The sequence below is a fragment of the Sabethes cyaneus genome, chromosome 3, assembly GCF_943734655.1.
Source record: "Sabethes cyaneus chromosome 3, idSabCyanKW18_F2, whole genome shotgun sequence".
NCBI lineage: Eukaryota > Metazoa > Arthropoda > Insecta > Diptera > Culicidae > Sabethes > Sabethes cyaneus.
The window spans coordinates 58270430-58297625 of NC_071355.1; the positions used below are offsets into that span (position 1 = coordinate 58270430).

At 41.2% G+C, this 27196-nt stretch overlaps 3 protein-coding genes across 4 annotated transcripts; 1 reads left to right on the top strand and 2 right to left on the bottom strand.

The window, feature by feature from the left end:
- Positions 1-3421: 3421 nt before the first annotated feature.
- LOC128740073 (40S ribosomal protein S6) lies at positions 3422-5193 on the bottom strand. The gene is made up of 3 exons (XM_053835586.1): positions 5108-5193; positions 4518-4722; positions 3422-4453 (listed from the first exon to the last, which is right to left on the bottom strand). Exons 1-3 carry the CDS (start codon positions 5111-5113, stop codon positions 3501-3503), a joined length of 1164 nt encoding a protein of 387 aa, XP_053691561.1. The 5' UTR covers positions 5114-5193; the 3' UTR covers positions 3422-3500.
- A 6609-nt stretch (positions 5194-11802) lies between these two features.
- Positions 11803-12633, top strand: LOC128744633 (60S ribosomal protein L36). The gene is made up of 2 exons (XM_053841788.1): positions 11803-11931; positions 12305-12633. The coding sequence occupies exons 1-2, from the start codon at positions 11809-11811 to the stop codon at positions 12521-12523; spliced, it is 342 nt and encodes a 113-aa protein (XP_053697763.1). The 5' UTR covers positions 11803-11808; the 3' UTR covers positions 12524-12633.
- Positions 12634-12922: 289 nt separating this feature from the next.
- LOC128744632 (histone H4 transcription factor) lies at positions 12923-27084 on the bottom strand. 2 transcript variants are annotated; one of them, XM_053841787.1, is made up of 6 exons: positions 26622-27084; positions 26394-26565; positions 16847-17329; positions 16591-16789; positions 14290-14407; positions 12923-13730 (listed from the first exon to the last, which is right to left on the bottom strand). In XM_053841787.1, exons 1-6 carry the CDS (start codon positions 27054-27056, stop codon positions 13035-13037), a joined length of 2103 nt encoding a protein of 700 aa, XP_053697762.1. In that variant the 5' UTR covers positions 27057-27084; the 3' UTR covers positions 12923-13034. The 2 variants fall into 2 exon arrangements, with proteins under 2 accessions (XP_053697762.1, XP_053697761.1); XM_053841786.1 differs by lacking the exons at positions 12923-13730; positions 14290-14407 and adding exons at positions 14596-16231; positions 16294-16411.
- Between the last annotated feature and the right edge of the window lie 112 nt (positions 27085-27196).

Below are 27196 nucleotides of genomic sequence, written 5' to 3' on the forward strand. Positions count from 1 at the left end.
AGTGAGGTGTGGCAGATGAAGACATTTGATGGTTCGCTATGTGCGCGAAGCGGTGCTGCCATCTTCCCAAGTTTGTTCTATTTGTGAAGTCTGTGCACAGGTTTGTTAAAGAGTGAAAAGGATAAACAAACCTTTGCACCAAATCTTCACAAACTTTCCACATGGCCGTTCCATGAGAGTACAAGAGATCGATTTGTGCTTACATAGCGAATAATGTGTGGCCACCCCATCGGCAGACAACCATGTTTTAACCGCCAACATCTCGTGAGTGCGAAAATGAGATAGCATGGCAGCACTGCGTTTCATTCAACTGCGAGCAGTCTGATTTGGGCCCGCTGTCAAATTTTGAGCCCCGGACATGCTGTCGCTGACGTTTACTGCAGCTCGATATAGAGATGTCGATGGGGTGGGTGTGGCAATGTTGGTTAAGTGGTGTTAGCACAGAGAACAGACATCCAAGCGAAACTTTCGTTTAAATACGCAGCACTTTTTCGCCGGAAGCAGGGCTGCGTATTTAAACAAATGTTAGCGAAGTCGTGTCGCGTCGTTGTCGCTTTTACTCTGTACGGGGCCTTACTCAACCCAAGTAATCAATAAGCATTAAGATAAGCAGAAAATCAACCGCTCACTAGCATATTATCTGGCATTTTATACCACACGTTGCTGTTTATTAGCTTTTTGACTGTCTCTCTGCATTAAATTGGCATCAGAATTTCTATTTAAATTCGTCTTGTCGGTAATCAGCTACAAATAAGCATTGTCAGCACTATAAAGGCCCCCATACGCGTAGGCATATGTTGGGTTGGTAATGAACAAAATGTTGGATGGTCAGGTCATGCCGGTCGAGCGCCGAGCCGTACATTTTCTTCTGCCAGTTTGGTTCGTGGCACTCACACACTGGCGTACGTGTATGGGGGCCTTAAGATTAGCCGTAAAGTAAAGTAGTCGTATATTTTGCCGAAATACTTCTTAAATAGCATTTAAGGTACCTTTAATGCTTATTGGCTTGCATTTGAATAGCATTGGTAATGCTTATTGGTTAACTGGGGAAAGTTCAAATACGCGTCATTCACACCTAAAAAAAAGTTCAGTAAATTACCGTAAATTTTACCGAACCGAACATTACTAATCTATACCTATAAAAATGGATTTCTGTCTGTCTGTCCGTATGCTCCGTATAGAATCGAAAACTACTGAACCGATCGGCCTGAAAGTTTGCATGTAGGGGTTTTTGGGGCCAGAAAAGGTTTTAGTGATTGTTAGAGACCCCTCCCCCCACCAAGAGGGGGAGCTCCCATGCAAATGAAACACAAATTTCTGCATAACTCGAGAACTAATCAAGCAAATAGAACAAAATTTGGCATGTGGGTGGTTTTGGTGACAAGAATTTATTCTATGGTAAATTGAGACCCCTCCCCTCTTTAGAAGGGGAATTATAACTCCTCCCCTTTAAGAGGGGGGGGAGGGCTTCCATACAAATTTCTTCATTACTCTAGAACTAATCAAGCAAATGGAACCAAATTTGGCATGTGGAGGTTTTTGGAGGCAAAAATAATTTCTATGGTGAATTAGGACCCCTCCCCACTTTAAGAGCGGGGGGGGGCTTCTACACAAATGAAATACAAATTTCCTCATAATTCGAGAACTGATCAAGCAAATGGAACCATATTTGGCATGTGGGTGTTTTTGTAGGCAAGAATATTTTCTATCGTGAATTAGGACCCCTATCCACTTTAGGAGGGGGGCTCCTATACAAATGATAATACAAATTTCAATCAATTAATTGGAACCAAATTTGACACGCAAGTGGTCTTGGAGGCAAGATTTTTTTCTATGGTGAATTGAGACCCCTCTCCTCTTTAGAAAGCGAGTTATGACTCATCTCCCCTTTAAGAGGGTGGACTTCCATACAAATGACATGCAAATTTCCTCTTATTTCGAGAACTAATCAAGCAAATGGAACCAAATTTGGCATGTGGGAGTTTCAGATGGCAGAATTTTTTTCTATGGTGAATTACGTCCCCTCCCCCTTTTAAGAGGAGGGGCTTCCATATAAATGAAATACAAATTTTCTTATAACTTGAATACTAATCAAGCAAATGGAACCAAATTGGTCGAATTTATTTTATGATAGTTAGAGACTTCTCACCCCTGTGGTAGGACTCTCATACAAATAAAACAGAATTTTTTGCGAAACTCAAAAACTGGTCGAACTCGAGAAATTCGAGACTCTTCCATAAAACATTAGTCAATAACAAGACCACAAAAACTATCTATTGTAACACTAGATCATTCAGGACGAGACGGCCGCGAGTGTTGCCGGTGACCCGCCGTCGGAAGCGCCGCTCACTGGGGGGAGGCAACTCCCCGCAGAAATCACTACTGTTTAGGTTTATTTGTTTCCCTAGGTCTACCTGGGTTTCCTGGAACGAGCGATGGCGAGTAAGGAGAGAATCGCGAAATGGTACTTTCCACAAAAAAGTTTTCCGTGAAATGGTACATTCCGCTTAAGGTTTTTCGCAAAATGATATTCGGCGAAATGTTGCACAATCATGGTGAATATTACTAGCCGCTTTCTGGCTATTCAATGAGGGGACAGGGGAGATGTTTTCTACTGTACTGTGAGGAAAAATTGCATTGATGTATATTAAACTACCTATTCCTGGTAACTAATAAGCATTAACATAAGCAGTAAATCAGCGTATCTGGCATTTTATACTGCACGTTGTTGTATGTTAGCTTTTTGACTGCATAGGTGTTGTAAATTGGCATTCAAAATTGTATTCAAATTCTTCGTGTCGGTAATTAGCTGCAAATTGTGCTTATAGTGCAATTGTCAGCACTATAAGAAGCTGTATATTTTGCCAAAATAGCTGCTTCAATGCTTATTGGCCTATATTTGAATAACACTGGTGATGCTTATTGGTTACCTGGGATGCTTTCATAGTTACGTAACTGCCAAAATAAATCATCTAAGGTTGAACTCCTCAGAAACTTGCAAAACTCGAGATTGTGACAAAGATTATCCGAGATTCATGATTTATGTACAACACAGGTTAATTTGTGGCAATACAAAGTTTGTCGGGTCAGCTAGTGATCCATAAACGTCGATTGGCACCATCGAATTTGACCAAACGTTGGGTTGCTCAGAGTTCGGTTAAATTTTTTAAGTGTGTTGATTTCTGGGACTTCAAGCAGTTTTTATGCTCAAAACAAAACCTGTTTGTTACGAAAATTTATCGTTGTGTTCTGACAGACGCAAAGAACACAGTAATAAATACCTTTTTGTATCTAGAGAAGTTAAACGCGGCCTGTAAACTATACTGAGATGATCGCAACCTGTGCTAACTTTAGGAACCCAAAATAGTAATCGATGGCAAGGGAGTATCAACAAAACAGGACAAGCCAATAATAGAGTCAGTTATTTTCTTAACTGTATTCTTTTGTTTATCATACCATTAAGATTAAATTACAAAACGCATCCTAAGGAAGTAAGCAGTTTACTTCTTCTTTTGCTTCTTTTCCTTTTTGGCTGCGCTTGCATCACCCTTGCTTGCTTCGGGTTTCCTCTTGGGTGCCTCCTTCTTGGCACCGGAAGCAGCAGGAGCGGCTGGCGCTTCCTTTTTCACTACCTTCTTTTCCTTCTTTTCTCCGGTAGTTTTCTTAGCGGCGTCGGTCTTCTTGGCTTCTACTTTCTTAGCTTCAACCTTTTTGACTTCGGTTTTCTTAGCGTCAGACTTCTTGGCATCAACCTTCTTAGCGGCGTCAGATTTCTTCGCTTCGGTTTTCTTCTCCGGTTTCTTGGCTTCAGCGGTCTTACCCTTAGCCTTGGCATCAGTCGCCTTCTTCGCTGCCTCGGTGACTTTCTTCACTTCTTTCTTGGCCTCCTTTTTGGCGACCTTCTTGGCTGCCTTGGCAGCGGCCTTTTCCTTCTCCTTTTCCGAACCGATCGAACTGCGCGAATCACGCATCGACGACAACCGGGAACGACGACGGATACGCTCAGCACGACGACGAACAGCCAAAATTTTGACGTATTCGGCTTCGGCTTCCTTGCGTGATTCAACGCGACGTTTCTTGATTGCCAAACGATGTCTCTTACGCTGCAGAACCACCGGAGTGATTAGACGCTGAATCTTCGGAGCCTTAACGCGAGGCTTCTTGCCATCCTTCTCAGGAAGCGGACGTTTAACCACGAATTGACGCACATCGTCATCCTTGCTCAGATTGTAAAGCTTGCGGATATTGCTGGCTCGCTTCGGGCCAAGACGACGTGGAACAGTAGTGTCGGTCAAACCGGGAATGTCCTTCTCGCCCTTCTTCAAAATGATCAGCGCTAGCGCCGACAGGTTCTGATCAACAATACATCCGCGAACCGATTTACGCTTGCGCTCTCCGGTACGACGGGGTCTGTAGCAGGAATGTCCCTTCTTCAGCAACAGGCGGACACGGGCTTTAAATTAAAAAAGAATATGTTAAGCAGGGTAACTTAAGGGTCTCCTAAAGTAAACACTCACTGTTGGTTAGAACGCCTTGCTTCATCGGAAAACCCTGTTTGTCGTTGCCACCGGCAATCTTGAAAACGTAGCCCTTCCATTCATCACCTAGATGGTCAGCGGTGATTTCAGCTCCCATACGTTTGTCATAGAAGTGACGAAGCTTATGGTCATCAACCACCTCGAAGGTCTTCTGGGCCCCGGTAGCGGGAAAAGATACGTTCAACTGCGAAAAGTATAAAAACAAATTGCATTAGCCCGATGCATTCACAAAACATTCAGCAACTATAGTAATTAAAATTTAGACACTGCTAGAAACTCGATTTGTTTACATCCTTCCATCTCCGGACACATAATTCCCACTTTGTCCATTGTTGCAAATCATTTCACCCAGTGCGATACAAGAGCTGTCAGAGCTGAACCCCATTAGTGCCGTCGACGGAAAAGCACGCGTTGAACATTTACAAACGAATTTTAAACCTCGAATCGCCCTGATCAGTGGCGAGTTTTGCGAATCACAACTTTTCCAGGGTTTAGTTTATCTATTTTTACGACACTAACAAGGTTTGGACTAGAAAAAGATGTATTTTCTTGTAAAAATATCACTATACCTTCATTCTACACGTCTGTTTCCATACACTCGCCGAGAGTAAAAAGGCTGTCAAAATCAAACGCAGTGCCGAATGTAGTACTAGCTGGAAAGTCAACTTCCGTTTTCCGTCTGTCAAATGATCTGAAGCGCCGCTGTATTTCGAAAATTGTATACACGCTCGGTTATTTTTACTTAATTCCGAAAAAAATAATGTACACTACACTCTTAAATAAAGAAAATACCATCCCATCGGCAGGCAACCATGTTTTCGCCGCCAACATCTCGTGTGTGCGAAAATGAGATAGCATCACTTCGTTTCACTCGACTGCTAGCAGCTTGATTTGGGCCGGCTGTCAAATTTTGAGCCCAGGACATGCTGTCGCTGACGTTCACTGCAGCTCGATATAGAAATGTCGATGGGGTGGAAAATACCGTTTGTTTTATTGTACCGTGGACCCCCGTTCGTTTGACCGTTTTCAATGTGAACACTTTTTAATTTGAACCCTGTTGGTTTGCACGACGTGCAAACTAAAAATGGTTCAAGTGTCATTCTTAATATGACATCATTTGCTAATGCGGACAATGCACATAAACACGATCTGTTTGTGCTGACCTAGCGTGTTTAATTTGTTTCACATTGCGTGTTCCTGCGTTTTCCCAACGGTTATGGTAGAAATCCGATCGGAAAATGAAATATTCCCTGCTTGCAAGTGCCAACTGAATCAAACCATCAAAACAATAACAAAGAGCAGGGCAGCCAGTTCACACATACTTCGGCATATTTAGGGTTACTAGTTGTTCAAATTAAAAACTAACCCCGTTCAAACGAACGGGGGTCCACTGTATTGGCATCTCTATACATCGAGCTATCGAGCTGTAGTAAGTGACAGCACCAGGATGTCATGGACGCAAATTGCGCTGTTTGGTTTACACTTCTGGAAAACTGTCATCTTTATGTAGACTTCATTTTCCGTCACGGGAATTGAATTCCCGATGCCAATTTAAAACACACAGGAGGCAAAATCCCTGAGTCAACTAGGCTTTAGAGCAAATGCTCCCATACGATTTAAACGGGAAAAGCAAAGTAAACTGTTTTATTCATACGGCCTATTGTTTCTACTACAAAATTTAATGTAAATTTTTTTCGGGCTATTCGAAATAACAAACCTTACTATTGAACTGAGAGCTAAAAGAGTTAGAATCAAAAAAATATCTGGGTTCCGGATGTCCTTTGTGAACAACGCCAAAGTACATCGGCATCGGCCAGGCATCCCGTAAAAAAATTACATTGAATTTTGTAGTAGAAACAATGCGTTTACAACAGTTTTTATTGTAGACATTGAAGCTTATGGTAAATCTATTGTAAAAGTATCTCAAATTCAAATTATTTCATATTGTTTCTAATTTTTTGCTATAGTATTGGTCATATTTCATCACAAAATTACTGCTTTTTAAATTATATTTTATTTTTTCGCCTAAAAAATTACCATAAAAGGACGCTAACTTTCACTGTAGATGAAAATTTGTGTTCGCGAAAAAATAGTTTTTTTTATTGTTAAGATACTTAACAACCCGTCATTTTTAATGTAGAATCTCTCAAAACCAAGAAAGTTATGGTGGACTACAATAAGTTTGATGGTTTGGTTATCGTTTCTGAAAATAATTTTAATTGTTTTTACTGTATTTTGTATCTTACTGTTACAATAATTTTTATCTTCGTGCTATGGTTATTTTTTCCGGGCTAATAGGGTAAGGGCACTATAATTCGACCTATGAAACCAACGCATGGCTAACAAAATGCAATATATCGTCCAAATAGCGTTATTTTTTCGAAAATATGATAGAATAGTACAAAAAGATGTATATTCAATTAACATTTAAAAGGAAATAAATGTACGATGTATATTTTTCACTCATTTTCTCGTTTCAATTCAATATCCCTTTGGGCTAATTTTCGACCTCTTGTTTTAGTTTTCGACCCTTGCGTGTTCTAATATTCGACCCAAGTACAAACTAATGTATTTTCAAAGTCGAGGGTTGTTTAACCGTTATGTGTACGGGAAATTTAACACCCATAAGTGTTCGGATGGGTACCCGGGTACCCACCGAAATGAAATGCTTCTAACTTTATCAATTCTTGACCGATTTTGGATCTTGAACCGTAAAAAGATTGGAAAATTTGTCTATTTTTAGAGCATGAGACTTACCAAGCCTGGGACCACGTCTGGTTCCCGTAAATCCGGATCTCCAGGACCATATTCCGGATCCAAAACAAATGTGTACAATTGTCAATAAAACCACACAATATCGGTATCAAAATTCATGAAATCATTCCAGGAGTTGATGTTTATCCATTTTGAGTCCATTTAACGAGTTGTCTTCGGAATGGCCATTCCGGAGCAGGTTCCTTTGGGGCCTTATGAGACCATTAACCTGTTTGGACTGAAACCCTAGCAATATGTATATCAAAATTCACGAAATCACTCTAGGAGTTGAGTTTTATCCATTTTGAGTCCATCTAATGATTTGTCCCCGGAATGGCCACTCCAGAGCTTGCTGTGGGGCTCTATGAGACCAGTAACATGTTTGGATAGAAACCCTAGCAATATGTATATCAAAATTCGTGGAATCATTCCAGGAATTGAAATTTATCCTTTTTGAGTTCAGTTGATGACATGTCCTTGGAATGGCCATTCCGCAACAGGTTCCTGTGGAGCCTATGAGACCAGTTACATGTTTGGTTAGAACCCCCAGCAATATGTATGTCAAACTTCATGAAATCACTCCAGGAGTTGATTTTTATTCACTTTGAGTCCATTTGATGAGTGGTTTCCGGAATGGCCACTTCGTAGCACATTCCCATGGGGCCCTGAGGCCACTAACATGTTTGGGTAGAAACCCTAGCAATATGTATGTCAAAATTCATGAAATCCCTCCAGGAATTGATTTTTGTCCATTTACGTCGATTTGACGAGTTGTCCTCGGAATGGCCACTCCGGGGACAACTTGTCAGGTGGACTCAAAATGGATAAAAATGAACTCCTGGCGTGATTTCATGAATTTTGACATACATATTGCTAGGGTTTCTATCCAAACATACTAGTGGCCTCATAGGACCCCACGGGAATCTGCTCCGGAATGGCCATTCTTGAGACAACTCATCAAATGGACTCAAAGTGGATAAAAATCAACTTCTGGAGTGATGTCATGAAGTTTGACATACATATTGCTGGGGTTTCTATCCAAACATGTTAATGGTTTCATAAGGCTCCACAGGAACCTGCCGCGGAATGGCCATTCCAAGGACATGTCATCAACTGAACTCAAAAAGGATAAATTTCAATTCCTGGAGTGATTTCACGAATTTTGATATACATATTGCTAGGGTTTTCTATCGAAATATGTTAGCGGTCCCGAAAGGCCCCACAGGAATCTGCTCCGGAGTGGCCATTCCAAAGACTATAAGTTGAATGGACTCAAAATGAATAAACATCAACTCCTGGAGTGATTTCATGAATTTTGATACCAATATTGTGTGGTTTTATTGACAATTGTACACATTTGTTTTGGATCCGGAACATGGTCCGGGAGATCCGGATTTACGGGAACCAGACGTGGTCCCAGGCTTGGTAAGTCTCATGCTCTAAAAATAGACAAATTTTCCAATCTTTTGACGGTTCAAGATCCAAAATCGGTCAAGAATTGATAAAGTTAGAAGTATTTCATTTCGGTGGGTACCCGGGTACCCATCCGAACACTTATGGGGTAAAAAAATTCGAAGGCCCCCCCCTTCAACCCCCCCTGCTGCTAAAGGCCATCTGTTGATGACAAATGGTTTATTCCCACTACTTAGGAGCATTCTACGAGTTTTAGCTGGCTGAGTTGTCGTAAACCTTGTTTTTCGAGGCTATAAAGTCTCAAAAGGTACCCGGGTACCCAGCCGAACACATAACGGTTAAATTGATGAACTTAATGCAAAAAAATAACTGCAACCAAGGGGTCGGACACTCAGCACATAGTGCCCCGGCACTGCAGAGATATCAAACGGCACACCTCTAAAGCCTTATAAAAATAACATTTATAGGGCTTTACACACCTCCGGTTCATATTTTACATATGAAATGGGAGCACTGCCAGTTGTCAAAATCATCTCGCACGGTTGCCAGATCTATCACATTTTATCGAATCTAACAAATCTTGCAGTTCGGCACTTTCGGTACAGCATCGGCACAGTTCGGCTCGTTTCAAGTCACCTAACATAAAAACGGCTGTGCCGAGTGACCGACCCCTTGACTGCAACATTTCTGTAATATTAAATTGGAATTATTTTTTTTTAAACTAAACCGTAAACCTTTTCTGTAGACTATTTCAATTACCCTTCTCCTTTGAATGAATAGATGGAAAATGTTTGAAACACAATCCTGGAAAACGCCTGAAATCATACAATTACTTTCGGGTCTGGTTACTTCCATGTCTTTTCAACGAGGTCGAAAAATGAAACAAGCGTCTTTGAAAGCATACAGCAAGCTATCTAGAACACAAACAGTTTCGCGTTTCAATTTTCGTACTTTTTTAAACGTCTTTAATTACATCATAAAAAACAAATATGTACTGCAACAAAAGAAAATTGGACAGAAATATTGCTTTTTCTTTGTATAATAACATATTGCATGAACTCAGTGTCCTAATATACACAATTTATGGAAATTTCGATTCCGTATCTGTTTTCGCTACACGAAAAATAACACTTGAACTCCAGTCCCTGTTTAAAAAACTTGATTATTTGGGCGTACAGACGTAAATTTTGATGGGGTATTGCAAAATTTCTAGCGAAATAACAACCTTGACAATATCCTAAATAGCATTTCTTTACCTTTTTCTTAGGAATCTATTTGATGAATCTTTCAGCAGTGGTGCGAAAACTAGCACAGGGTCGAAAACTAGATCCCTTACCCTATCACAAACTATACAGACACCACGCGTAGAACAAAAACAGTAAATTTTTGTTTTGTTTTGTCATATATTGCCAATTGCAAGGAAAATTGTACTATCCAAAGTGCGATATCGCTCATAAAAGTGCTATTTTGCATCAAATCGATTCGGTATCTTCGGCGCACTTTTTCGTTATCTTCCAACCAATAAGTGCGCTGAAGATACCGAAACGATTTAATGCAAAATAGCACTTTTATGAGCGATATCGCACTTTGGATGGTACAATTTTCCTTGCAATTGACAATACATTGGCATTAGAGAAAATAATCTGGATTAATCTAGGTCTAGGGGTTTCCAGTGAGGCGTATAAATGCGTAGTAATCAGAGATTACTTTTGTAATCATTTACGAATTAATTAGGTAATCAATGCTAATCAGTAGAGTAATCAGTGATAATCTTAAGTAATCATTGGTAATCATGATTAATTTATAGTAATCACAAGAGATAGATTACTGGTAATCAGAGGTAATCAGTAAAGTAATCAAAAGTAACTTTTTTCGAAGGTGCGTAGTAATCGTTACTGTTGGAAACCCCTTGATCCAGGTACATCTGCAAAGCACAATATGTTTTCCAATAAGAATCAGCTGAAAATCACGTAAATCCCTATCGACCTTTTCGCGTGCCTAATGGCGGCTAGTTAAAGCCCTATAAAGATATACATTTAGGCCTCACGGCTAGTGGGCACAACTTTCGGAAAAAATGGCATGCTTTTGGCAACTCTGCTTACGTCAAGTTGACATTTTTCCCCTTGGAAAACTGTCAAGCGTACGTTAGCAAAGTTGCCAAAAGCATTTAGCTATTTTCCAAAAGTTGTGCCCACCAGCCGCCATTAAGCACGCGAAAAGGTTGATAGAGAAATCTATACGTAATTTTTCACATGGAAAGGACGTGCGGATTATTTTGAGTGTGTGAATCAAGCTGGTGAATCTTGCTCAATGAGCTTGAAAAGGTGTGGCAGATGAACACATTTGATCAAGCCCATGGCAGACAACCATGTTCTCGCCACCAACATCTCGTGTGTGCGAAAATGAGATAGCAATTCAGCACTGCGTTTTACTCAACTGCCAGCAATCTGATTTGGGCCCGCTGTCAAATTTTGAGCCCCGGACATGCTGTCACTGACGTTTACTGCAGCTCGATATAGAGATGTCGATGGGGTGCATTTGATGGTATTAGTAGCGAAAAATCAGAAAACGACGTCAAACTACAAAAACAAACCGCGTCGGACAATGGGGTTTGTTTTTAGAGTTTGGCGTTACGCTTCATCGTGAATGGTCAATTTACGATTCCACCCACACCATGATGAAATTTCTTCATTGCACTAATATCACTTAACCAACATTGCCACACCTGTATGTATTACATTGAATCTTGCTGAGAATCATCGAAAATTTTCGAACATTAATTTGTCAATCTTGACATGACATGTCAATCTTTGTTTCCGGTACGCTAATCTAGTACTCCGCTGGGCAATATTTTCAACATTCCTTTCCGGCTGTCATTTACAATCAGGTAAGACGTGATTCTGTGCAGTCTCATTTTTATTTTCTATATTAGTTCTTGACGCAGGACATTTTTGCGATAAAATGTTGGAATTACTTTTCCTGACAACTGAAATAACGAAATTATTTCGGTAATAAAAGTTCTTTAAAACAGCTTCAATTCCATCAATGTTATGGTACGACTTCTCTCATGGTTTGCTCTGTTTCTTTTGTTTCATAGGGGATCATGGCTCCGCGATACGAAATCTGCGTCGGTCTCAATAAGGGCCACAAAACCACCAAGATAAAGCAACTGCAGTACCGTGGAGATCGCAAGGTCAAGGGAATCCGCCCGTCTCGCACTAAGGGAGTGAGTATTTTTATTGTTGTATTTCGTTTGCTAAAATGTTCCTCTAATTGAATGCGTCGGATCGTACTTTTAGTTGAAGTAGCGTGACAGTTTGGAACTCGCCGACCGAATCAATTGAATTTGCAATTCGACGCATTGAATAAGGATGCAGATATTTCAAAATGATGAAACTTCCTTAATCCATTCACAGACAGTACGCATTTTCTTGGTGGTCACTGAGTGGCCAACATTCTGTTGGCTTGCTTCAGTGATTTGCCCTGTAAAATCGTGCAACATGGTTCAATCTTGGTTCTGATTTTGTGACAGAACAAACCAATTGAAGGCTTTTTTCGTGAACTTCGACTAACGCCGCTTTTATGTTAATTTTTTGCAGATCCAGACCAAGCACACCAAATTCGTCCGCGATCTGGTCCGTGAGGTTGTCGGTCATGCACCGTACGAGAAGCGCGGTATGGAATTGCTGAAGGTGTCGAAGGATAAGCGTGCGCTTAAATTCCTGAAGCGTCGCCTCGGTACGCACATCCGCGCCAAGAGGAAGCGTGAGGAACTGTCCAACATTCTCGCCCATATGCGTAAGGCCGCCCACAAGTAAGCGCTGTTGTTGCACGGTGTTTGTGGTTAAGTTCGGTCGCATTATTTGTGTAAGATTTACAAGATACGAAAACAAAGGTCGTAAATAAAAATCAAGTACGTTTAAAAACATTTCTCGTTGTCTTCTGATTCAATTGGTCCTATGTCTTCTTTGATTTTGATTGATTGTGATTCTCTGATATTATTGGCGATTTCTCAAATAGGTATATACGTTACCCTATAGTTAGGCCATAACAGAGGTCCAAGTCTAAACCGTCACTTTTTTATTTAATTTTTCTGTTATATTCCTGATTATTATTCCAGTAAAAAATTTTTTTTATAGGTACTGTCGAAGTCGATTTTTTCATTAGTTAACATCGGTCAATAAAAAAGCAAACTTGTTTTTAAAATAAAGCTTCAGTTTATTAAACAATTTTTTGTTACGCACAAGGCATAACTTTAAAAATACGCCAAGAAGAATGTACTGAAAATTGCAGTTAAAAGAGCTTCATTTCAGCCATTGAGAGTAGCATTCACAGTTCATTAGAAAGGAGTCCATCCGGTGTGAGTTCTGTAGTCTGCACTGTTTCACTCCGAATCACGCTGCCAGCAGAGTCGGTTTCCTCGAACGAAATCACTACTGTTTTCTCTTCCTTTATGTAGCGCTTCATCACAGTGAAATCGTCCACGTTTTTCGATACATGTATGGTTTCTGTCGACGAGGACGAACAGGGTTCAGTTTTCATCAGCACCGGCAAGGCTGCCTGCTCGTTGTCGCCGTTTGTCTTCATCGGTGATTGACTTGGCTCCCTTGGTAGAACCTCACGGACTTTCAGTTCAATCGAAATAGATGACCGATCTAATGATTCAACCTTCCCGATGTCAAACCCGATATGCGTCATAGGTTCAGTCTTTTCAACTTCGATCGGTTCCATCTTGACCGTTCCGGTCCTTAATGCGGAGCTGTCATATTCCTGAGATTCTCCTCCTCCGTCATCATCGTTATTGCCGTCCGTGATGGCACGCAGCTTTCCGTTCACCACTGTCGACAGACGAAAAATGCCGTCCTGATCGACCCGATACGTAAACCGGTTATACCCTGGAGGCCTCTCATACTGATGAGTGTTTATCAAATGTTTGGACAGATACGCTCCGGATTTGTACTGGCTGGGACACCGGTGACATGCATAGAGAACCGCTCCTACGCCGTAGTGCACTGAATCGACATGCTGTGGGTTGTGCAAAAAGAGTATCTTATCTTATTGGTTCTTTATAAATAATTCATCAGATAAACCTGGTTCAATCAATAATCTATGTGCTATTTATTATACATTCAGATTTCTAATTCTGCTAGCGAACTGCATAAAATACTGCCAAATTTGAAATGATCATATAGGTCTCAATCCTCTTACATTCTGGTAATAAAACCAAGCAGCAATAAGGCAATAAAGGTAGGTTGATTGAATCATTGTTTATAACTATTGAAGTACAGTCCAGAAGCACCGTGTTTGCGTCGGATTCGTTGGGAGAGGGACTCAAAGGAAACAAAGGCTTTTCTAGCTTAGCAATTTCAAGGTATTAGGCGAACTCAAGAGTTGCACATATCATAATTAAAACTTGCTCGTTTGAACATCCGCTCGGATGCCGGTTGAATAGCCAGTTTTTATGTTCGAACAAGCACTATCCATTGTATTCACACATAACTATTCGATAAAACTAGACATTATTAGGTATTATGACTTGACATTACCTACCGGACATGCGTTAAAATGACTTAACGGAACCTACCTTTTTCAGAGATTTCTGGCATTTGTACGATGCTTCACAGCCGAATTCCTCACAGCGAAACATTCGTCTTTCGTCGTGTGTCAACACGTGCTCATCGAGATCTGATTTGGTTACGCTCCTGAAACGATTGCCCAGAATCGACGAATCAATTGACGGTAACAGCAGTGCTTCGATTGGCTGCAATCAGGGACGCCGAAACGTAAGTGGTTGCCATTTTGGGGCAAACTCTACGACGCTGGACTACCTAGACGCTGGATTTCAATACATGCATTTCAAATATTTCGGCGCCCTTAGATTCAAGCCAATTTTATTACTTTACTTCCATTTGTTTACAACACTGATAAAATGAGCCATGACTACTACTATAAAGGACACCAGAATAATTTTCGCAACAATTTTTATTTTCTTATAGCATAGATACAAAGCAAATAAAACTCATTAACCCCTGGTAAATTAAACGATAAGCTGTTTGGGGATGTATTTATGGTTTCCTTCATGTATTCATGGTTTCCTTTAAAATCCATCAGAAATAAAAATAAGGAAATAATATATAGCGTTGTTTTAGCTTTGAGTTCACGCTATCTAACATTATAGATCATTTAACAACTGAAAATAGTGTCACTATTCGTGGGAAAAAGTACATAACAAATTTCGCTATTGGGTAATTATAAAAAATATAAAAAAAAGTATTCATGAAAGTATTCGCTTAAAACTAAACTGATTCTTTAAAAAATATAAAAACGTAGCAGCAGTTGTAGGTGCTGCAAATTTCTGCTTAATGAATAGGTGGTTTGCAATCCAAACTCATATTTCGTTTGCAACTATACTGAATTGCGTTGATTGTTTGGTTCTGCAACACATTGCCGGCGGTATCCGTTTCGTCGATTGAAATGACGACCGCACAGTCCGGCTGGAGGTATTGCTTGACCAGCTCGATATCGTTAAATCTTACAATTTCCTGCTTCACCAGCTCTTTGCTGTCGATCGCTTCTTCGAGCGGCTGCTGTTTTTGGGGCGGTGGCTCTTGCGGGCTACCGTCGCGTGTGTTAGATTTATCAGTTCTGCTCATGGTAATAGTAAACTCGCCCACGGTTTCCGTTATGAGATCATCGCCACTTTGTGACGCTTCCCCGTTGCTGCTTCGCGGTGCTTTTTTGCGCAGCGTTTCATTCGATGCGCTCGGCTCATTTGATGACGGATTTGGCAAAGGTTTATTGCTGAACTCCGATGCAACGGGTTCATTGCGTTGTTCTCCAGGGGAAGATTGTTGTATATTCTCCGTCGTTATTACATTGTCTTCTTTGTCGTTTGGCTTAGCTTTCTCTTGTTCTTGAACAGATGGCACAGTCGACGTGCTTTGGTCAACACTCGGTGAAACCAATTCAGCTTGCTCAGTGGACGGTTTGCGAGAAGACTTCTTGGCCTTTCTAGCTCGAACGTGAGTGGCTCTTTTTTTCGCAGCTGAATCGGTGTTATTACTTTTTGTTTTTCCCGTTTTTTGGGACTTTGAATTGCGGCGGGGTTTTGCCTTACGGCGAGATTTTTTCGGTTCTTTTTCAAATACTTTGCCGGGCATCATTCGGATAGCTATCTTATCCTGTCCAAGTGGACGCCATGACTCGATTGAGTAGCTCGTCCATGTACTATCGGATCCGACCGTAGTCGAGAGCAGTGACTGGTCTGCGTTGGAAACATTCGGGTCGGTTACATCGGCGTCCGTGTCTCTGCCAGATCTTAGCTCGGCGTCTAGATAAGTTGCCAAGCGATACTTATCATCCAGCACATCGAGGCGGTACAGAAATCTAACATAACCCGGTTCCCTGTCCAATTTGTGGCACACCATAAAGTGACGTGATAAACCGGTTCCATTTTTATACTCTTTAGGACACAAATGGCACGCGTAGACATCCGGGGGTAAGCCCATATGATGCATGGATAAGTGCTGCAAAAGAATTTGTCGATAGTTTTCAGTTGTTATTAAAACACAAAGATATGGCTTCATACTTTTCGTAGTGATATTTCGGATTTATATGCCGCCGTGCAGCCGGGTTCTTTGCACCGTTTTAAATGGCTGCTTTCGTGAATGCTTGTGTGAATTCGTAAGTCACGAGCGGTTACTGCCCTGTAAGTGAACCGAAGAAGCATGGGTTAGGGCAAAATTTTCGGATTCGTTAATGCTTTTGTTCTTTTTTTTTCTTTCAAACAGTTTAACCCAAGTATTTAGAATCAAAGCTCGAATTTTATCAGTGCTATGGAAGGTAGTGGCAAAATCTTGATGAATGGTACCAGCTGTTTACTTACCGATGGCTGCATAGGTGACATTTAAAAGGTTTTTCGTCGACATGTCTGTAGCGTATGTGATAGGCCAGTGCTTTCCTGGATGGCCACATCATTGGACAAAATGAACAAGCATACTTCTTGTTGTGAATATTTTTGTGATCAACCATCAATTGCTTCGTTGCGAATAGCTTGTTACATTGTGTGCAAGGATATTCTCGATCTATGGGCAAAAGTAGATAATAAATATGGCATGTTAATTTTAAAACGGTGTACTTACTATGGTATTCCACTTGCCGTTTGCAGTGATCGATATACTTTAGTCGAGAGACGAACATCGCTCCGCACGTGTAGCAACCGATGGTTCGTTCGGTAGAGTGCCGTCGAATGTGCTCTAAGCCTATGCTGGCCCGTCTATACGTTTGCTTACAGAATGCCCATTGGCACTGCACGGGCTCCTTACGCGAGCGCTTGTCCACTGGGAACTGATCTTGGACGTGGTTGTTAGCATGATTGAAGAAAAGCTGCGCTTTGTTGTAGTACTCTTCACAGTCTTCCCATTCACACCGGAATGTGATGTTATACATGTCGATGCAGTTCCGTCGGCGACTGTCACTGTTGCACTTTGGAATTTCTATAATGTTGCTCAAACTGGCACCATGAGTTTTCATACGATTGTGGTACGCGTGAAAATGTAGATGACTTTCCATATCGTCTGCGTTGGCCGCCTTAAAGTCACAGAGATCCCAGAGGCAGGGTATGTCTACGGGAAAAAAATATGCTGCAGGATTAAAATCTTGGTTTCTTAAATGGGCACACGAAACTAGTACTGGTATCTTTATACTGTAAGTAATAGAATCTTAAAATATTACTGGTACGGAACGACCGTGACTGTCCGTCATTCGCGAGAACCATCAAAAAATAAAAGTCGTTATGAAGAAATATAATAGCACGTGGTTAATCTATAGGTAGAGGCACGATCTCGGATATAAAAGCTTTTTCAGTAACGAGAGCTCTCTGGAGCATAGAAGTGCCGGAGTAGCTCAGGATAATCGACTTCCGAAGTGCTGATCTTAGCAGCAAAGAGAGCTTGTGCAATGAACCTTCTTCGTTCTAGGGTATCAATAATTGGAATTATTCCAAGTATTCGGCAGTGACCTTTGTAGGAAGGCAGGTTCGTAACATTTTTTGTACTCTCTCGAATCTAGCAATTCAACACGCTTGGTATGGATACCATACCACACTACTAAACTCAAGAACTGAGCGAGCGAGCAATATAACACCCGTAAGCACAGCGGGTCACGAAAGTCTTATCGTTGTAGTGAGGTTTGAAAGTCAGCTCACAGTCAAGTGTAACTGCTAAATCTCTAATTTGGTAAACCCGTTCAAGCCTGTGTCCAGCAATTGAATAAGCAAACTTGATCTGTTTCTATCTGCGGTGAAAGGTTATTACATTGCATTTGTTGATACTAAGTATCAAAAAATGCCGGGAGTACCAACTCTGCATACGATCTACACATAGTTGCAAGTAGTCGCAATCATTAGTACTGTTGATGATGCTATATATTTTGATGTCGTCGGCGTAAAACAGGCGGCATACAGATGGCAGTATGACAGAAAGTTAGTTGATAAATAGCGAGAACAAAAGAGGCCCAATATTACTACCCTGGGGGACGCCCGAAACATTCGTAAATAATTCGGAACACGAAGCTCTGATTTTAACGCAAAGCGATCGGTTTATCGAATAGGATCTGAACCACACGATTAAGGATCTGTAGACTCTAAGTTTCTCTAGTTTACTTAACCTTCCTAGTGCATTGGGGTCGTTTTCGACCCATCGGCATACTTACAAAGCTTGATACTCAGTAACGGAACGAGCTAGAGACTTGAAATTTTCTGACTTTTCCTAACTTTGGAAAACTAGCATTGTGGGGGAGTTTCAGCTTTCAGTGACATCTAGAAGAGCCACAGCAAAAAAAGTTACATATTATGCATTAAGGGTCGAAAACGACACAAGTTTTGAAATTGCTCTCATTCATCCATTTTCAATCCGAATTTTGTTTTCTTTACCTCATGTGAAAGGTATGGCCAAAACCTGGCACCCAAGGTGTATTAGGAAATATTTCATGACTAATGGTCACTTCTGCGTCGGTTCCGGAACACCCACTACCAGGTCCCGGGGAAATTTTTATACTTTGAGGTAATTCATTTTGCGGCACATCAAATCACATTGGCTTGATAAAATAAGATTAATGGAAGTACAATGGGGACATTTTGGACTCAAACGGCCATTTTCCCATTGGTTCCGGAACATCCGGTACCTGGTTTTTGAGGACAATTTTAAATTTTAGGATGATTTATCTTGCCACACGTCAAATTACGTCAGCTTGATATCATTAGACTATTGAAAGTATAATAAAGACATTTTGAAGGCAAATAGCCACATCAGCTTTGGTCCTGGAACATCCGGTACCCGGTTTTTGGGGCCATTTTTGTATTTTAGGATAATTCATAAAGCGACATATCAAATCACATCGGCTTAATAAAATAAGACTGATGGAAGAAAAACAGTGTCATTTAGAAGCCAAATGGCAACTTTACCATCGGTTCTGGAACATCCGGTACCTGGTTCCGCGGAACATTTTTGGATTTTGAAATAACTCATCGTGCGGCACATCGAATCACAACGCCTTGATCAAATAAGACAGTTACAAGAGGTTTGAGGACAATTTGGAATTTTTCCGTTGTACTTCCATTAGTGTTATTTTATCAAGCCAATGTGATTTGATGTGCCGCATGATGTATTATCCTATCCAAAAATGTTCTCAAAAACCGTGCACCCGAAGTTTCGGAACCGATGATGAAATGGCCATTTGTCTTCAAATTGCCCTCAAACCTCTTGTAACTGTCTTATTTGATCAAGGCGTTGTGATTTGATGTGCCGCACGATGAGTTATTTCAAAATCCAAAAATGTCCCGCGGAACCAGGTACCGGATGTTCCAGTGGTAAAGTGGCTATTTGGCTTTTAAATGACCTTATTTTACTTCCATTAGTCTTATTTAATCAAGCTGATGTGATTTGATGTGTCGCAAGATGAGTTATCCTAAAATACAAAAATGGACCCAAAAACCGGGTACCGGATGTTCCGGGACCAAAGCTGATGTGGCCATTTGCCTTCAAAATGTCTATTATACTTTCAATAGTCTAATGATATCAAGCTGACGTAATTTGACGTGTGGCAAGATAAATCATCCTAAAATTTAAAATTGTCCTCAAAAACCAGGTACCGGATGTTCCGGAACCAATGGGAAAATGGCCGTTTGAGTCCAAAATGTCCCCATTGTACTTCCATTAATCTTATTTTATCAAGCCAATGTGATTTGATGTGCCGCAAAATGAATTATCTCAAAATATCAACATGTCCCCCAGGACCTGGTAGTGGGTGTTCCGGAACCGACGCAGAAGTGGCCATTAGTCTAAAAATATCCCCTAACATACCTTGGGTGCCAGTTTTTGGCCACAGCTTTCAATTGAGGTAAAGAAAACGAAATTCGGATTGAAAATGGATGAATGAGGGCAATTTCAAAACTTGGGTCGTTTTCGACCCCAATGCATAATATGTAACTTTTTTCTAATGCATTAGGAAGGTTAACAGAATTTCGTGATCTACTCGATCAAATGTTGTCTTGAGTGTAGACAGCATCAACCTGTCCACTGTTGTCCATTATGCGAACGCATAGTGATGCAAATTCGTTCAAATTTGTCGCAACAGACCTATCCTGAGCGATTGAATTGTAATTCTTAGATGAGCAAAAAAGCGCCTCATTGATAATAATCTCAAAAACTTTTAAGAAGGTGATGCCTCTGTAACTCCGGACGTCTCTCTTATCACTTTCTTGTGAACAGGGAACATAAATGTGGATTTCCACAGTTCAGGAAATTTGCTCTCTCGCAGTGACCTGTTTTGTGTGCAGTGTATACACTGAGAAAACTTTTCGTATAGTTTCTATGTGTCCCACACATAGATTTTTGCAATGTGCCCACTTAATGAACTTTATATGCCAAACAGTTATAATTTATGGGTACGCGAAACTTTTGCACATAATATTCATATGCGTATAATTTTTATGTGTATTTCTGGGCGGATTGTGTTTATATGTGGCACATGATAATCATCTGGAATTTCATATGGAAATTTACCATTAGTTATGTGCATAATATTTTGAGTGTAGTTTTGTAAGTGGAGCAAGTAACACCTTCGAGTACAACTTTAAAATGGACACTGGAATGCCGTCGGAACCAGGTTTACCAGGTAAATTTTTGAAAAGTCTTCATTTGTCTTCTTCCGGGTTTTCAGAATTTCCCGCCTATTTAAATTGCATGGTGAAGAATGTCTTCAAGTATCTTCCAGTGAATACATTTCAAAATAAATCCTCGAAAATGTTTTCAAAATGAAGACATATCTTCACTTCTGGCATCTCTGGTCGGAACCAGCAGCATATGATAACTTTAACTTTTGGAGTGCACGACGACGATTTGTTCATTAATGTGAAATGGATGTAACTCAAAAGGATTAGTAGGACAGTCGTTGATGGCAATGACGACTTGATCGGGTGAGGCAGAGCGTTCGTTGCACGAATTTCTAAAGTGTTAGGCGAAAAGATCGCACGATTGAAGTACTTCCGATTCCGGCAGAATTTTCGTAGAGCTCTTCTAACCCTTAGCCGTTTAAGTCTGCATAGGTGATTATTCGACCAAGGAGGCTTTGACGGCGGGTAAGTGTCGGGTACAAATTCAGATGTCACGTTTAAGATTGTTCACCGGGAATAATCGACGGCGTCGTCAATACATGTAGCAGAGTTTATTAGGCCGTATGAATAAAAGAGTTAGAGCACATGCTCCCATGCGATTTAAACGGGAAAAGCAAAGCAAACTGTTTTATTCATATGGCATATTGTCTGCCAATCAACGCAAGAGATAGCGGATCTGATTCCGTCATAATCAGCTCGGCGAAAGCCTCATTCCCGAAGGCATCCTCAAAAATAATCGGCGTTGGGAGGTACACAGTAACGTCCAAAGCTCCTGCGTCGAGAGCGAGCTCAATTGCTTCCAAAACGGTGCAGACGGGTGTTGTGGCTTCGTTAGTCAGTAGCAGACGGCACGACACGAATGCACCGAAAAGTATAAAGTGTCTTTAACAGGGACTTTAAATGTACTAGTTGGTAACAAAAATTTGAAGACATTTACTATTTTTTTATTTTTATTGCTAACAGTCTTGCGAAGTTTGTCGTACAAAAACAGAAGGTCAAATTGCGATAACGGAATTAGCACCCAGGCTTTGCTTTTAGTCTTGCGACATGTTACTGGTGCACTGGTGCGAAAACAAATGCTAGAACAACGAAAACATCTATTGTTATACGTGACGTACACTTTTCGGTAAGGAGGAGAAAATGTCACCAGTCTTGGAGACACTTTTTTGTATTCTCTTTTGCTGTTGCGCACGAAACTAAACATACAGCTTTCCCCCAAACAACACGGTTTGGAATAAGGAGGTTCCCCATACACTTTTAACTATAACTGTAAGCAAAAAGTGGCAAATGCATGTCATTTGTCGACCAACATTTGAAAGGGGCGGATAAGCCAACTGTCAAACAGAACGAGTGAGAGCTATTTTTTGCTGGAGCAGCATAGGAAAATGAACTGTGACTCGTCCTGTTTGACAGTTGGTTTATCCGCCCCTTTCAAATGTTGGTCGACATTTCTGCAGGACATTTTGATGACTGGTCAGCTCACGTACATGTTTGTTTATTATCATGTACGTATTCGGGCTAGTCTCGCCACTTGCAAGAGATAGGCACTGTTGATATAGAAACAGTACTGAGCGATGGTATTGATTAAGAGTGTGACATGGTATTGCATGCTGGTAAATGTATAAAACAAGTGTAACCGTTTCGGTGCCTGGTCTTCAATAAACAAACAAACAAAACAAAACAAACAGTAGCAGACTGCGGTGGGACGGACACATCGCATCGACGCCAGGATCCTATCTTCAAAAACTTAAAACCAATTTCTTAACGTAGTGCGAGTCGTTCGCTTGGCTTAACTTGCTAAGTTGGTCGTTTTCCCTGCTCTTTCCAAAAAAGCTCAGTATTGTCCGGGTCCCACCCATTTCCCATTCCCACTCTAGTTTGAGCGAATATCAATGAGGTTGAAATTTAGAAGCTGTACGGGTATCTATGTTTCGCAGATTTCAGGGAAATCCAAAGGATGCTGACTAGTTTTAGGCGGGATGCTGTTTTAGACAGGGACGACGGAAATTTCGCCGCACTATCATTCTATAATATTCCGAACTACATTATTACTCGACATGTTTAAAAAAAGAACCAAGCCCGTTCAGAAGCAGGTACCCTAGGTAAACGCTACGTTACGTCGCCTGAAATCCGGCAGGATAAGGATTTCCCGTTCTCGGGAAATTCTCGAAATATAGAACTCTGAAGACAGAAAGGAAATTCAAATTCAATCGATCTGAAAGAATCTCAAAGAACAGCGGAAAAACTACTGCTGTTAAAACTGATAGGATCTTTTGAACCGCCTTTAATTCCAGATATATTCCATAAATTATTTACGCCCAATTTATTTTCTATTTGCTGCCGTTTTCCTAAATCCTCCGAAATATTCTCACTGTTTACTATTCCACACACCAATGACTTTCCGAGATTTTCCGTCTCCATCAAATCCAAATACAAAAACTGCTTCTAAATCCGTCTATATTATCCGCTGTATTTTCCTAACTCCACATTCACTTTCGCTTCAATTCTCCGCTCAATTATGCAAGCAATTTATTTTCTTTTTCCACTTTCAATTTGCAGTGTTTGTTTACCTATCTTCTTCTTCTTCTTCTTACCGTGTGCCCTGACGGCTTACAGCTAGGTTAATCAACCATGTCAAAGTTCTTTTGACTAACGCGCGTTCGTTTGCAACATTCCCCTACCCGTAAAGTTAATCAGGTCTCCGGATCTGCTTTACCACCTTTAACCTCAAGTGATGCCGGTCTTTCGAGAAATGTATTCTTCTTCGTTTGAATCACGTCCATCACGTCCGGTGATAACGCGTACTACGCGCTCACGAATCCATCCGTTGCACACCTTTTCTTCCACTATAATCACCAAATCGCTGACCTCGATTGGTATAGTATAATAGTAGCTAGTATTATAGTAGGGAGGTACGTATCCATCGGCGCTAGAATTGGTTGATCATCACCTGGCACCTATTTCAGTCGTTCCGAGTTGCCTCCTTGAGGACTGAATAATGATTTTTGAGGTTGCTCCACTTCGCTTGAACTTGAACATGAGAAAATGATTTGGAGTGAGAGCCGACTTTTCTGCAGCTTCTACCTGGATATAAATAAGCGGTCGTGAATTTATCACACTCTTCACTTCTTTCACCAGAGTTATTAGAGTCTCATCGTTGGGTGTTCAGGACGTATCCATGGCTGCAAGCCCACTTTTCACCGATCGCACTGACCGCTCCCAAACACCGCCCATATGGGGCGCCCCCAGATGGGTTCAATATCCATTTCATTTCTCCGTTGGTAGTTTCAACAAGCTGTCGACTAACGTCGCTTCTTATCTTATTATCAGCTACGAAGTTCATGCCTCGAGCACTGTGGATTTCAACAGGATGCCCCCGTGCACTAATGAACCGACTATGTGCTATGCCAAGGTAGTTCATACCCATATAGGAAATGGGGCAGTCGTAAGCCTGCAGTCTGGCTGCGGGAAGCGGGGACTCTCGGCCTAGGCATGACATCTTGGCTGCACGCCTCGATTAGCCAATTAGCTAATTCTTAGGTCATGTGCCTCGGTAGTGAATCTACGAGCAACATTGAACAGATTTTCCCAACTATTCGCGTGAACATTCTCGTGTATTTATTGACGACAAGTTGACAAGAATAGAAGCCTCCACAGCCGCCCAGTGCGTTCCTGCACTAAGCAACTGTTTTACTCACCTCCTTATTGACGAAGTGATAGTCATATCAGCCGCTGCGATTCTGCGAAGCTAAAATCCTTTCGTTCCCTTGGACGCCCTGGCTACATCGATGAGCTATCTGTTCAGTCTATTAATCAGAACAGGTGTCTTTCCAACAGTATGGACATCGGCATACATGTTTCCTATCCACACAAAGGGGAATAGGAGACATGTGAATAACTATTGGTGTATCTTTGCACTACACTCAATATCATAATGTTTAAGTACTTCAACCATGTTAATTTCCTGTTTAAATGTTCACGCCTCTTGTTTGTTGACGATCTTAAACTGTATGCCAGAGTAGAGAATCCGTCCGATTCACGGTTCTACAGGAGCAGCTATCGATTTTCGTGAAATGGTGCATAGATAACCACATGATGCTGAACTCTGACAAATGCGAAGTTATTACATTTCCCCAAAAAAGCAATCCTTCTCATCTTCGGTTACACACTATCAGACGTGCCTATACGCCACAAAAACTGTGTCAAGGACTTGGGAATACTGTTCGACTCTAAGCTCGATTTCAAACAACACATCGCATTTATTGTCTCAACAAGGCCTGCAGGAACCTTGGATTTATAATGCGCATCGTTAAGAACTTCTACATCTATTGTATCAAAATTCTCTACTGTCCGCTCCAATCTTGAGTACTGCGCTCCAGTGTGGAGTCTCCATTACCAAAATAGAGTTGACCGAATCGAGTCAATGTAGCGCAGAATCATTCGTTCCGCTCTTTGGAGATTCCTTGGAACCCTTCCAGCTGCCTTGCTGCGAACAAAGTTGCAGACTTATCGACCTTGACCCCTGAATACTCGTCGCGATGGGATCAACGCTGAGCTGTCACTGATATACTGACTTCAAGAGTGGATTGTTCATCTATTCTCGCTAGCCTCAACATACGCGCTCAAAGGCGTACTCTACGTAGTAGTCTTTTTCTGCGCATTGGCGAACTACAGCAACCTTAGTACGACCACCGGTCAGCTTCGACTTTAACGTTAGCCGCGAGGTGCTAAAAACTAGATTCCTTATACCTATTAGCTCGTGCATTGTAGGTTATGTGTATCAGTAAGGGTCATAAGATTTGTTGTATATTTTTATAAATAAACAACAGGTCTAATAAGGAATCGCCGAGCAAAGTGGTCCGAGTTCGTGCGCTATAGCACAGTCTCAAAACTCCAGGAACTTGACAATTTGGTCGCAACAGGACAAAAGATGTGGAAAAGAAGCTGGGAAAATGCAGAGGTGCAACGAGCTATGGTCAGAGATCTTGTCAAGCAGGTATGAATAAGATAAGATGAATCTTGCGTGAAGTAGAGTCCTGAGTTCCAAAGGGAGGAAACGTGAAAGTTATTTTATGCTAGCAAACACGATTGATCAAGACCATGTTTCCCAGCACACTGTTTAGTTATGTTAAAAAATTGTTTATAAAAAACCTTCATAGATTACCTAGTCTGGAAGAGTTTCCATCAGTTAGTTTATGTCTAGGATTCTGTGAGGCCAACCCAAAATACTGATTAATACGAGATTACCTATACTGAATCCTAGGAAATTTGAATGTCAACACATTATTTTTCAAAACTTTTTACATTTTTGTATGAAAAAACGTATGTAAATTCGCCAAATATTTCTGGGAGAGCATCTTATTCTTACATGATACTAATGGACAAAACTAATCAGGATTACCAAAGTCTTGCTTAAGCTACAACATTGAGCGGATTAGTCAAACAACTAAAATCATAAATGCGAAAAAAGGTTCAATAAACTGCTGAACTTTTGTTTGTCCTTGTTTTAAACTTACCCCTTAAGTCACGTTTCCCACGTAGATATTCAACCGAATGGGAATCAACATGTGTCATATACTCCATATCTTCGGTGGTTTCGAAGCCGCATTTAAACCACTCGCACTCATACATTACTGAGTTAAGAATTTCCTTTTCTGTATAAGCCTTCAAGCGATGTCGCAATGGGACCTAGAAAGAGTAACCAAATTGTAAAAAAACACGACACAATTATCTCGAAAAACTACCTCCGTTCCGGTCATCAGCTGCGAATTATCGTCTTCCATCGGATAATCCTGTTCCTCCAGTGGATCTTCCACCGGACTTTCAACAGTTTCCGGTTCGCCGGATCCGGCTATTGAATCGGGCCTTTCCTTTTGCTGCTGTTGTTCAATCATCCATTCACGTACTCGCTTGGACCGATCGTCGTCAGTGGGTTCCGTTTCGGATTGCTCTATGCCGTCAGTAACCGGTTCGCTTTGAGAAGGTCCCGGTCTTGGAGACGCCGTCGAAACGGCCAGCGTTGACAGCTTAACATCGTCCGACAGCAGCTCAGTGTTTTCGCTAGGGTCGGGTTCATTTTCGCTGATTTCCTCTTTCTGCAATGGTGACGGATCGATTTTTATTTGTTTCGGCGACTGAGTAATTTTCACCGGAGCCCGTGACTTTCGTTTGCGACCCATTGCAAACTATAATGAACTACGAAATCGACTGTATCAAGCGTGTCCTGGCCGTCCTACTCCCAGCGGATATGCAAATGGAATGAGGAATGACAGACAGAAGCCAATTTAACGGGAGCTGCAAAATTCTACTCGTAAACACG

Excerpts from the sequence above, each read along its gene's own strand:
- LOC128744632 (XM_053841786.1), bottom strand. The coding sequence starts at position 27,056 with ATGGGTCGCAAACGAAAGTCACGGGCTCCGGTGAAAATTACTCAGTCG. Across the intron at positions 17,330-26,393 it reads TGGGAAACGTGACTTAAGGG|ACATACCCTGCCTCTGGGAT; the intron begins GTAAGTTTAAAA and ends TTTTTCCCGTAG. Across the intron at positions 16,790-16,846 it reads ACGGCAAGTGGAATACCATA|ATCGAGAATATCCTTGCACA; the intron begins GTAAGTACACCG and ends TTTTGCCCATAG.
- LOC128740073 (XM_053835586.1), bottom strand. Across the intron at positions 4,454-4,517 it reads GCAAGGCGTTCTAACCAACA|CCCGTGTCCGCCTGTTGCTG; the intron begins GTGAGTGTTTAC and ends TTTAATTTAAAG.
- LOC128744633 (XM_053841788.1), top strand. The coding sequence starts at position 11,809 with ATGGCTCCGCGATACGAAATCTGCGTCGGTCTCAATAAGGGCCACAAA. Across the intron at positions 11,932-12,304 it reads GCCCGTCTCGCACTAAGGGA|ATCCAGACCAAGCACACCAA; the intron begins GTGAGTATTTTT and ends AATTTTTTGCAG.